Raw genomic sequence first — 12,487 nt, forward strand, 5'->3', positions numbered from 1 at the left:
ACAGGAGGAGGAGGAGGAGGAGGCCGCGTCGCCGCCGCTCGGAGCCCGGCCGGAGCCTCCCAGGCAGGTGCCCAGAGCGGCGAGGGGGCGGGGGGGCTGACGAGACCGCCTGCCCGGGTGAGGGGACAGCTAGGACTGCAGCTGCACCCCTCTGCCCACCCTTGCTCCCCGCGGATACAAGCTGGGAGAACAAGAGGGGTGGGGGCCCCAATCTACGCGGTAGCCATTTAGGGTACCAGTTTCCATTTGGGGGTCCTGGACTTCTTCCGAGGATGCCCCATTCACAAAATTCCATCGTGGACCCTCGCCATTGAGGAACTCTGAGGACTACTCTTCCTGGGAAAATAGATGTGTGGGAACGTAGGACACCCCGAGATCTCAGTGCCCCATCTCAACTAGGCCTTTGCGGGGGGACCCCTGCCCTCTTTCCCTGCTTCACCTGTTGTTGGGGGAGGCGGGCGGACAAAGGAAGCAGTGTCACGTGACTGCTCATTCACAAAATCCCATCCCATTGAGAAAAGGGGGCTGGGGGCGCTGTGGCCGCCCCTTCCCCTCCTGAAAGGCTGGGGAAACCCGGCAGCCTGTAGGTGGGGGAGGGGGCTAGAACTCGTTGCCTGGGTCCTTAAGGTTGGGACTCCAGGGTCCCTGAGCTGAGGGGCAGTGGGGCTAGGTGCTAATTCTGATTGCTGGGCGGAGGGCTAGATCCCCTAAGCTGGGGGCGGGGTAAAATGTTTCTGAAGGATTGGGGAGGATGGTGGGGGGGAATGGATCGTTATCTCCCCCTCCCATCTGTCTTCTTTGGCGTCCCTTAACTGAGACCAAAGGGAGCAACCTTGATTTTTGTGAATGAAATGCTCTTTGGATCTTTTCGGTAGCCGGTTGCTGGCTTCCTCTGCCTCCATCTCCTTCTCGGCCTCTCTTTCTGGCCATTTCTGGTTCTCTCTCTGCTCCCTGCCCATCTCCCGGTTGCTGGGTGACTCAGTGAGCTTTGCATCCGGTCTCATTCATAAATCCGGGAAAGGGTGGGGGGAAAGAGCCAAGGTTTCTCACCCAGCTAGTGGCCTGGGTGACTGGGGTGCGGAGGCAGTGTTGGGGGCACTGAAGCTGAGTTGATGGGTCCAGAGAAAATAGATGTGCGCAGGAACCCAGCTGTGAGGGGGACAATGGGTGGGGCTATGGGTTTGTGATGAGCGAGAGGGAAGGATACTGGGGTTGAGGGGAGAAGCAGTAGGGGGAGGGGAAGTGGCAAATCCAGGCTATGAGGGTGGGGATGGGGGAAGATGCTGAAAAGGTGGGAATGGTGAAAAAAAGGTAGATACGGAAAAGGTAGGTGGGCAAGATGTCACCAAGAAGAAAGTGGGCAAGGGGTGGAGGTACTGATGGCTTGAGGGTGAGGTAAATTCAGAGGTAGGAGATAAAGAAGAGAGCAGGGTTAGAGGAACGCTAACATCGGGAGGAAGATTTGAGTTCACGGCCTGTGTTGCCCCTGTCCTCCTCACCTCCTCCAGGTACATGGTGCGGGTCCGAGCCGTGGTGATGGCCCGAGATGACTCCAGTGGGGGCTGGCTGCCTGTGGGGGGCGGGGGCCTCAGCCAGGTGAGCGTTTGTCGGGTCCGAGGGGCCAGGCCCGAGGGGGGGGCCCGCCAGGGGCACTACGTCATCCACGGGGAGCGGCTTCGGGACCAGAAAGTGAGCCACCCTGGGGTGTGGGAATGGGATGAACCCTGGGGAAAGAGGGAAGGGTCTGGGAAGGGGGGGGCAAGGAGAGATCACTTTGTCCCTCTACCACTGGGATTCAAAGTGGGCCTTGGGATGGGTTTTGGAATGAATACCTGGTTTGTGAATTAAGAGCTGGAATTTGGGGGTGGGATAGGGTATTGGGAAACTTGTGTCCACTGCTTCTCTGGCTATTCTGTCACACAGCTACTTCGGTAGTGGCCTTCCTGCCCTGTTCCTGCTTCTCCTCCAACCTTGGTCTGTCCACAACGACCCAGCTCACACCCTGTCCCTTCTCTGCTCAGAACCCTCTTCTGGCTCCATCTTGTTCAGAGATGCCCTCCTACCAACTGGCCCTTGTCTGCCCTAAGTATCTGGAGGCATTTGTGGGGTCTGCTTAGAAGTGTCACATATGGTTGACAGTTCTATGTCACATGCTCGAATCCCAGTACTAGGGACACTGTGGCAGGAGGATTGTGAAGTTACAGGACAACCTGGGCTAGGTTGTGAAACCCTTTTTTCAAAAGGAAAGCTTGGGTAAGGGATGCATTGCAAAGCAGAGCAGAAACAGTGTAGAGGAGTGTTGGTATCAGACAAGGCCGTGGAGGAAACATCCAGGGGTGGTGAGCATCGAGTGGTTAGAAGGTTGATATCTCTGTGTAGAAGGTTAGAATCTCTGGGCCAGTTTCCAGGGGATTATTGAGGCATCAGAAGGGAACTGGTTATAATATTTTGATACATTCAGTAAAGTGTGAATAATGCTTTTTCTTCCATCAGAACAGGACATGTTAGGTTATGAGAAAAGGTTAATTTTTTTAAACATTTAATAAGATTTGAGGTTCCTACTGGGACATCAGAGGAAGAAATTAAATAAGTATAGAAATCAAAGGATTGAGGGGATATTGCAGAATCAGAGACATGTCCCCTCCGATTAGGGTAGTTAGTTTGTGTTTAGGCACACCTGCTGTTGTGAATGAAGTAGTTGGGGTTGAAGGTCACAGGCATGACTAGGGTGGTGTGACCTAGTCCCTTCCCGCCCCTCAGATCACCTTGGAGTGTACCCTGAGGCCAGGTTTGGTTTACAACAAAGTGAACCCTATCTTCCACCACTGGAGCCTGGGTGACTGCAAGTTTGGGCTGACGTTTCAGAGTCCTGCTGAGGCCGATGAATTCCAGAAGGGTCTTCTAGCTGCGCTGGCTGCACTCAGCCGAGGTCAGTGGTGTAGGCACAGATGCTCAGGCTGGGGAACAGACATAGGAGAAGCTGGGGTCTGGGGACTCACTTCTGCCTCTCTCCCTGTTCTAGGCTCACTCACTCCCTCCTCTTCCTCTTCCTCCTCCTCCCCTTCCCAGGACACTGCAGAGACCCCCTGCCCTCTGACGGTGAGTCTTGGGGTCTGCCATGGGTGTGGGGGGGTGGTTCTAGTCTACAAATATTCCTGAATACTTGCTGTGGAGCTGGCAAAAGGCCACATACTGGTAACACAAAATCAGGCCCAAATTGATAGTGGCAATTCAACCATGGATGTCTTGGTTTTTCTGTTCTTTTATACGTACCTATCAATTTATTTTTAGTTAGGGTCTAATGTAGCCCAGGCCAGCCCCAAAGCTCCATATTTATCTGAGGAATGACCTTGGAGTTAGATCCCCTGAGTGCTGGGATTCCTGGTGTGTGTCACCAGTGTGGCTTGCTTGTTCGCTCCTCTTTCTTTCTGTTCTTTTCTTGGGGTGGGGTGTGGAATGGTGGCACAGGTTCTCACTCTGTGGCTTAGGCTAATCTGCAGCTTGGATCTTCTTACATGGTGGGATCACAGTGGTGCACCCTCACACCCCGGCTCAGTTTTTCTCTGTTCTTGTCATTCATACATATGTTCAAGGGTACTGAAAAACCACCAGGAAGTGTTTTAGGCACCAGGGATATTTTTATTAGCAAGCAAAACAGCAAACTTCTTTTTTTTTTCCCTTGGTGCTTTAGTCCAATGTGAAAGACAGAGAAAAAGATAAAAGATAAGAAGCAATAAACTTTAAAATAAATGCACAGATAAATCAATTGATAATTCTTTTTTTTTTTTTTAATTTTGATACTGGGTTTCTCTGTGTAGCCTTGCCTATAGACCAGGTAGGCCTGGAACTCCTCTCCTCTGCCTCCCAGAGTGCTGGGATTAAAGGCGTGCGCCGCCACCACCTTGCTATAAATTAATAATTCTATGATCTAGTTACTGCCAAGCTGTGGGCTTGTAAACTTGGAGTCGTCCTTGATGCCGTCGTTTTTTGTTTTTCTTTGTTTGTTTTCCTTTTTAGGCAGGGCCTTGTTACACAGCCCAGGTCACGTGATCCAGGGACTGATGGTGTGGGCTCTTATGTGCCCCTGTAAAGGCTTTTTCCTTTACCTTGAGTGATGGAGCCATGGAAGGTTCTGAGTGAGGGAAGGGTGTGCTATCTGTGAACCATCAATAGAATCTCCTAGGCTCTGCTGGGGAAACTGATGGTAGGAGTCAGGAGATGGGTGAGCATGAGAAGCTGTGGCGATGGTTCTGTCAGGAGATGAAGTCAGCGTGGACCTCATGACCCATCTGTCTCCTGAGTGTGGAGCTACAGGTGTGCACCACCATGCCTGCCTGGTTCTTGTGCTTTCCTGCTTCCCAAAGAATCTGTCACAATATTGGTTCTGCTTTTTTCCTTTAAATGTGTGTGTGTGTGTGTGTGTGTGTGTGTGTGTGTGTGTGTGTGAAAGAGAGGGGGGGAAGGAAAGAGGGGAGAGAGGGAGGAGAGAGAGAGTCCTTTGCTTGCATGTATGTCTGTGCACCTACTTGTGTGTCTAGTGCAGGCACTACAGGAGGCCTGACAAGCTGTTAGCTCACCCTGGAATTGTGTTACATCAGATTGTGAGCTGCCATGTGGGAACTAGGAATCAAATCAGGATCCTCTGAAAGAGCAGCCAGTGCTTTTACCTGCTGAGCTATCTCTCTAGCCCTCTTTCTAATTCCTTTCTTCTCTCTCTCCCTGTCTCGGCATTCAAACTCAGGGTCTTGGTCATGCTAAGCAAGTACTCTACCACTGAGTGACAGCCCTAGCCCAGGTTCTACTTCCAAAATGACTAAATCTGCTTTCCACTCAATAGCGTCCAATGTCATCTCCCAACTGAATGTCTCCACAACTTCTCCTTGTCTCTGTCTCTCCTGACCCCTAGAACAAACCCACATGGGTGGGGGGTAAGGTGCTCTTAACAATAGCTGAGTCAGATCATACCCTTTCTCCGCTTAGAACCTTCCCATGACTCCTCCATTCACGGTGCCACATGACACCCATCTGGGCCTGGGCTAGCTCTCCCCTCACCCTGTTCTAGTTACACAAGACTCCTCACTCTCATTGCAACAGGGTTGACACATTCCTGTCCTGGAGCCCTTCTGTCTAGAACACTTCTTCGGATTTCCATCTGACGTTTTATCATTTCTTCTGAGGCACTCTACAAATGTCTTCTTGGTGGCTTCACTGAGCAACCTATTTAAAACTGCATTCTCAGATTGGGGATTCAGCTGCCATCTGTAATCCCAGCACTAGGGAGGTGGAGGCGGAAGGATCTAAATTCAAGGTCATCCTTGGGCTATGTTACAAGTTTGAGGTTGGCTTGGAATACATAAACCTCTTTCCCCAGCTGGACATGGTGATACATGCCTTTAATCCCAGCATTTGTGAGACAGAGGCCGGTGGATCTCTGTGGGTTTGAGGCCAACCTAGTCTACAGAGTGAGTTCTAGAACAGCCAGGGCTACATAAAGAAAACCTGTCTCAAAAACAAAACAAACCTTTGTGTGCCACCCCCCCCAACCCCGCCACCCCCAAGGTCAATCTCCAATGTCCCTTATTTGGTTCTAACCCCTCTACCACCTTCTCAGACAGTTGTCTTAGCTGTCGGTTCCCTGCCTATCCTCCATGCTAGCGCATCAGCTCCAATAGGCCGAGGATCTTCTGCTAGTTCTTGCTACGCATCCAGTCCCGGAACAGTGCCTGGCGCACATTTAAGTGTTCAGTAAACGGGTTGAGTGAATTGATGAGATGATAATGAACGAGGCACAGAATGTCCAGATGCATTTGGGGAGCTGCTGAGAACACCGGGAGCAACAAAACTAGTTCCTTGGGTCAATGAAACTGTCAAGGTCATAGGGGGTGGAGGTGGCTCTCCGGCAGTCACACACGATGTCTGTCTAGGGGGTTCTTCTTCAAGGCTGGAAGCTGCAGTGACCTTTGTGCCTGGCATGCCGTGGTGCTCGGCGGCTGTAGACTGAACGGAGAAGTGCGAGTTGTGTTCAGGTTATAGGAAAGGGAGCGGAGGGCCTGAGGAGTGGGCTTGTAGCTAGTGAAGTAGGGGGCCTGGTGTGGGTGGAAGCAAGATGTCTGGGCAGGGAAAAGATCTTTTTGAACTGTAGTGAAAATGAAGCAGGAATGTACTGACTGGCCAAGGAAGAGGTGCTTTCTCCTTCAGGTTAGGGCTTCTGGGAAGGCAGAGGGTGGTGGATGGTCTGTAGGCTGGTGTTCTGAGCAGTTCATTAGGAGTTCAGGAGGAATGATACCCTTATCCAGAGTCAGGTGGCACGCAACTATCATCCCAGCTACTCCTGAGGGAAGGCAGGATGATCTAAGTTTGAGGCCTGATCTAAGTGAGACTTACTAAATAACCAAGGGTTGTGGGTGTAACAGGGTGGAATCCACCAGTGAGGGGCTGGGAGCGTGGCTAAACCCAGAGACAGCTGTTGCCTAGGAGCCCTGGTGAGGGACTGTCGAGGCTCAGTTGTAGAGGGCGCTGTAAGATAGATGTTGGGCCCTTGCGGTGTCCTAAACAAATCCTTTTGAATGAATTGTGATGACCCCCCCCGCCACCCCCATTTCACAGAGGAGAACTCTGAGGCTCAGACATAAGCTCACTTGCCACACAACTGGTCGGTGACAGAGCAGAGGTTTGAGCCCAGGCCTCCTGATTGCAGAGGTCTTGCTCTCCAGGGAAGGAGGGTCTATATAAGGGCTTCATCTTTGGTTGGAGAACTCCCTGAACTAAGACCCCTCCAATCTCCCTCAGTCCCATGTAGATAGCGACTCCTCCTCCAGTCACAGCCGCCAGGAAACTCCTCCCACAGCTGGCGCACCACCCATCGTCACCGTGGAGTCAACAACTGCCTTCTCACCGGCCACTCCCCCACAACAGCGCCGCTCCTCTGCTCAGGTAAGGCTTCCCTGACACTCAGCAAACCAAATAATTGTATAATCAAATAGAATTGTACTGCTCCCTAAACTGACCCTAGCTGAAACCCAACTGAAAGAGAGGGGACACAGATCTCAGGAAATGGCCAGCCTGACTTAGCTGTAGGTGGTAGTGAAACAGAGACCTGGGTTTGGGGCTGGGGGAGTAGTAGTTCAGTGTTAGAGTGCTTGTCTAGCCTGTTGTGTAGAAGGTGCTGGAGATACTGAGTTCAAGGGGCAGAAAGAAAGAAGCCTGAACTCCTGAGAGCGGGTAGACGCTTCCAAGTGTCGCTAGTCCTCTGGGAGATTCGAGGGTCGTCTAGTTCATGCAGGAACTTGAGGGAGGACATGCACAGATTTCCAAACATATTAGAAGATGCTGGAACTCATGGAAGGACTCCTTAAGACTGTTTCCTTTGTCCTGAAGGAGGGGTTGGAGGTTAAATGTGAATGAACTGAGCAATCTTAAGCCACGGGGTGCCTCCATTCATCGTCACTGAGGGCATAGGCCGGAAGTCTAAACACCGAAACCAAGAGAGTTTTGGGGGAACACAGTCCCTCTTGACTGATGCTTGTTGCTACATCCTGGGATTTTGGGTCTTCTGAACCTGGGTAACCTATGGGGATTTTGTGAGTTGATGATGTCCCTAACCTGATCTCCATGTCCCTTGGCTCTGCAGAGCTACCCTCCGCTTCTACCGTTCACTGGTATTCCAGAAGCCTCAGAGTCTCTAGCCGGGGCAGGGAGCCAGGGCTGGGGCGGCCGTGGCTATGAGGACTACCGGCGATCTGGACTACCTGCACCTCTTCCCCTGTCTACCTGCGTTGTGGGCTTCGTCAAGACTGGTGCATTGAGGGGTGCAGCCCTGGGTCCCCCAGTGTCACTTCCTGCCCCTCTCACTGAGGCTGCACCCCCAGCACCCCCTGCTCGTCCACCCCCGGGTCCGGGCCCCATCTCTGCTCCAGCCAAGGCCTCCCCTGAGGCCGAGGAGGCTGCACGTTGTGTGCACTGCCGAGCACTCTTCCGCCGCCGAGCGGATGGGCGTGGTGGCCGCTGCGCAGAGGCCCCGGACCCAGGTCGCCTGCTAGTGCGCAGGCTCAGCTGCCTGTGGTGCGCCGAGAGCTTGCTGTACCACTGCCTGTCGGACGCCGAGGGCGACTTCTCAGACCCGTGTGCTTGTGAGCCGGGCCACCCACGCCCTGCTGCACGCTGGGCCGCTCTGGCTGCACTGTCTCTGGCAGTGCCCTGCCTCTGCTGCTATGCGCCCCTGCGCGCCTGTCACTGGGTTGCAGCACGCTGTGGCTGTGCTGGCTGCGGGGGTCGTCATGAGGAGGCTGCTCGGTGAGGATCCTTGGGCTGGTTTGAAAATCGGCCTGAAGACCCAAAATGGAGGATCCAGGACCCTGAACTCCATACGAACCTAAAACCCAAATTTAGGTACGTCTGGAACTTGGAGCTTGAATGGATTTGAGAAATCCCAGATCTGGTACCTGGAAACCAAACTTAGCACTAAGATCCCATACCCAGCTTCATCAGGATGTCTGTCATGCGTACCCAGGAGTCCTGAATTCTGGATTCTCCCTCCCTCTTCCCCACTGAGGAGATTCTCCAAACATCTAAGAGGGCCCAGGAGCTCACACCCCTAAGACCCAGGGTCCTTGGACCCCGACTCTGTCTAAATACCTAACCCAGACTCCAGGTCATACTTGACATTGTAAGCACTCATATTACAGCCCCCAAATTAGTCAGGAGTTGCTAAAAACCTGACCCTTTATCAAATGACTTAGACCTTGAGACCAGAACCACCAGAAAACTGTCCCTGGATTTTCACCTGAGACCTGCTATGCCTACAACTGAATGTTCTTATAGCCCCAGGACCCGAAAACACCAAATCCTCCTGGGTTTGAGACACCAGGATGGTTTGGGCTCACCACATACTGACCTGAATTCAGTCTACCCACTCCCGAGAGTCCACTGATCTCACCATCCGTTCATGTGCAAGTGACTCAGACCCCCTCGATCCCCAGACTTAAGATGCACCAGGTCATCAGATAGCCCCAAACACGAGGTGTTTTCTGACCAAACTAACTTGGGAGGCCCTTTTCAGAGCTCAGCAAGGTCCAGATATCAGACATCAAGATGCCCTGGGAGCCAGGGCCTGAACACCTACCTGTCCCTCAAGTTTTTGAGAACTTGGGTCTCACAGATGGTCCCCTCAGATGTAAGGTTGAAGGCCACCAACACTTTGACCCCCAATGCACTGGTTTCAAGCGCTTGGATAGCCTTCCAGTTTCCTTGGGGCCTGAATTTTAAGAACCCAAATGTAGAGACATTAGTTTCCTTCTCCCTGCATTCCCCAATCCCCTTCCATCTGGGTGGGAGCTGGGATCTCAGAAGATGCGGTGGTCATGGTAACCCAGGCCTCTCATCCCTTGACTCTCAGCTCTAGAGCAATTCCAAGGTCTAAGAGCACTGGGTCTAAGACTCTGAGATACCAATCGACATCTAGGTGCAGGATTCAAACCCCCACAATCTTGATTGCTTTTGGCCTGAGACCTTGGTCCCTCTATACCAGAGACACTCAGAAACAAAATGCCCCAGGGCCTGCATCTTTAGATGCCAGATTTTCTTGAATTCAAAGCACTTCGAGACTGATGAAGCCCCTAGATACCTCACCACCGGATCCCCCTGAGTTCTGCCATCCCAAGGGCCATAAGACCGCCAAGTCCCAGCAACACCAATTGCCACTTTATCCTGGGGGGACACTTGAACCAGTGCGAATTCAGATTGCTGGAATCCTGGACCACTCAGTAGAGCCTCTAGAGCCTGGCATTGCCACAGAGGATTGTACAAAGTTGCTAAGCAGAGGCTGGCAGCTGCAGGGGTCAAGCAAGGACATCAGAGGGAGGCTTCCCCTTCTCTGCTTGGCACAACAGTACCTTTCGAGTTGGCTTTTGCTCCACAGAAGCCCCCATCACCCCTAACCTTGAAGATCTCCCTGCTGCAACCCCTAGTTTGTTCAGGTTCATCTCTTGTCAGCCTCTTCTCTCTCAGTTGGGAGTAGCTCTGGAAAGCCCAGCACCCTTCCATGGCACTCCTCATGCTTTTCTTCTGGAGAAGAGGGGGGTGTCCCACTGTACATAGGATCTGGCGTCCTAGATAGAGAAACCAAGGTCTCCCAGCCAGGACAGTCTCGATGGTTTAATGGGCTTAGGACTACATCTGGCCCTAAGTACCTGGGAATGTGCACTTACCCATTGCTCATTATCCAGGTTTGGGTGGCCTTGTGGGGACTCAAGGGATTAATATTTGTGTCACTTTCTTTAAATTATTAACTATTTATTGTATCCGGAACCTGTGATTCAGCTCTCCCAACCAGACCCTGGGATGGGTGAGAGAAATGGGGACAGGGGGTGTCCCTCCCATCCCCACTCTGTCCAGCTCTCATCACTGTCAGACCCACCAGAGCTGAGGGCGGAGGAACTGGGGACTGGGGCAGCCTGGGTCCCCCATTCCCCTCTCTGTGCCTCGGTCTCCCCCCTTCCATGGTGAGTGGGGGGAAGCTCCATTCTTAACCTACCTCGTATTGGGAAGGGGTGGGATGGGGGACCAGAGTGCTGTATGGTGCTGTGAGATCTTCTGATTAAGCAGCGGGGACTGGGGAAGGTTCCCAGGTCCCCCTCTCCCAGGTCCCCAACCCTGTTCCCTGCTGACACCCACCTCTGATCCATGATTACCTTTCATTGCCCCCATATCTGGGGTGCGTGGAGGGCTGAACCCTGGGAGCCAGGAAGACCTCAGACCCTGGAGCCCCCAATTTTCCAACTGCTTGCCCCTCAGATTGGATGCTTGCCCCCCAGAATTTGGGGGAGGCATGCCAACATTTATCTTCCTGATCTTGATTCCAAGCCAGTCTGTGACCTCAGTATTGTGTCAGCGCAGGCTGAAGCGGAGGGAGAATGGGGCCCAAAGACCCAGTCTTGGCATTGGGGGAGGGGGACTTGAGATCTGCTCCAAAAAATGTCTGTGACAGTGTCTTAGCCTGGTCTTTATTTGCATTGACGCGCCCTGTCCACTTGTTTACCAGAAATGCTGGACTTCTGTTCTTTCCTTTTACATCCTTTAGTCCCTAGTAGCTGACTATCTAGCTGGGTTTTATTTGTCCAATCATTCTACTGCGTTTACTAAACACCTAGCATGTGTCAAGCCCCATAGGTATTGGGGGTGCTGCAGCAGGCATTTGCATAAGACCCCTCAGGGGAGGGGTTTTGTGGGTGTAACAGCCAGCACTAGGCACTAAGGCAGGGATATATCTGGTAAATTTGGAGTGGAGTTAAGCAAGGGGCAATCCTGGGAGAGGGGGATGGAAAGGTGGCAGGGTGTGTCAGGCTTCTCATGACAGTGCATGGGCTTTGTTCTCTGAGCAAGTGAGATGGAGCCACAGGAAGGCTCCTGAGCATGGTGTGGATTTTCACAGCTAGTTGTAGCTGTGTGGGGAAGACCCCTGGGGAAGCCGTTCCCTGTGGAGGCTGCAGTGGTGCAGGTAATGTGAAAATAATGGATGTTTTGAATGAGTCCAGAGATTTTTTTTAAAAAAGATTTTATCTGCATTTTATGAGTGTTTGCTTGTATGTGTGCCATCTGGTTACCTGGTATCAGATTCCCTGGAACTGGAGTTGCAGCTGTTAGCCACTGTGTGGTTGCTGGGAACCCAGGTCCTCCATAAGAGCAACAAAACCTCTTACTGAGCCCATAGATTTATAGATAGAGTTTGAAACAGTGGTAGAATACATGCTTAGCATGAGCAATGGCCTGAGTTAAGGCCCCCGTGCCAAAAGAAAAAGGGGAGTCAAAGTTAGTAGTTCAAGTTTTTTGGGAGAAAGATTTAATTATTTGTGGGTACATGCGTGTGAGCTAGAGTTACAAGCGGTTGTGAGCTACCCACATGGGAACTTGTGGCCATATTCCTACGGGAACACAGCTTTAAGCCACCAGTCCTGGCTTTGAACAGATTGTGTGTGTGTGTGTGTGTGTGTGTGTGTGTGTGTGTGTGTGTGTGTGTGTTCAGGGGTGCCCCAAGAGGTCAGAAGTGCATGGTGGGTCCTCTAGTGCTAATGAGTCTCCGGGGGTCAGTGCTGGCACTAACCTCTAAAAGAGCAGCAAGTGCTCAAATCCCACTACTTTTTTGTTTTTTCCCCCCAAGACTGGGATTTCTCTGTGTAGCCCTGGCCGTCCTGGAACTCACTCTTTAGACCAGGCTGGCCTTGAACTCAGACAGATCCTCCTGCCTCTGCCTCCTGAGTGCTGGGATTAAAGGCCACTGCTGCTTGTTATTCTTTCTTAACTGAGGCTGTATTGAGGCCCACGTGACTTTTAAGCATTTTTTTTTTGCATAAGAACCAATTAATCCTCACAGATGCCTTTTAAGAGTGAGGGGCTGAGAGGTTAGGTGTGGCACAAATTTGGTAGTCCCAGACCTCAGGAGGCAGATAGAGAGGCTGGAATGATGGCTAAGTGGTTAAGAGCACTTGTTGCT

General features: G+C 52.1%; 1 protein-coding gene across 2 annotated transcripts; it reads left to right on the forward strand.

Moving 5' to 3' along the window:
• Nucleotides 1–1,510: 1,510 nt before the first annotated feature.
• On the forward strand, nt 1,511–10,986 carry Spred3 (sprouty related EVH1 domain containing 3). 2 transcript variants are annotated; one of them, XM_085695061.2, is made up of 5 exons: nt 1,511–1,596; nt 2,761–2,929; nt 3,023–3,099; nt 6,790–6,933; nt 7,631–10,986. In XM_085695061.2, exons 1-5 carry the CDS (start codon nt 1,513–1,515, stop codon nt 8,294–8,296), a joined length of 1,140 nt encoding a protein of 379 aa, XP_085551187.1. In that variant the 5' UTR covers nt 1,511–1,512; the 3' UTR covers nt 8,297–10,986. The 2 variants fall into 2 exon arrangements, with proteins under 2 accessions (XP_085551187.1, XP_048295547.1); XM_048439590.3 differs by having other exon boundaries at nt 1,513–1,689.
• The last annotated feature ends 1,501 nt before the right edge of the window (nt 10,987–12,487 follow it).

The sequence above is a fragment of the Myodes glareolus genome, chromosome 1 (genome assembly GCF_982192425.1).
Source record: "Myodes glareolus chromosome 1, mMyoGla1.1, whole genome shotgun sequence".
Taxonomy (NCBI): Eukaryota; Metazoa; Chordata; class Mammalia; order Rodentia; family Cricetidae; genus Myodes; species Myodes glareolus.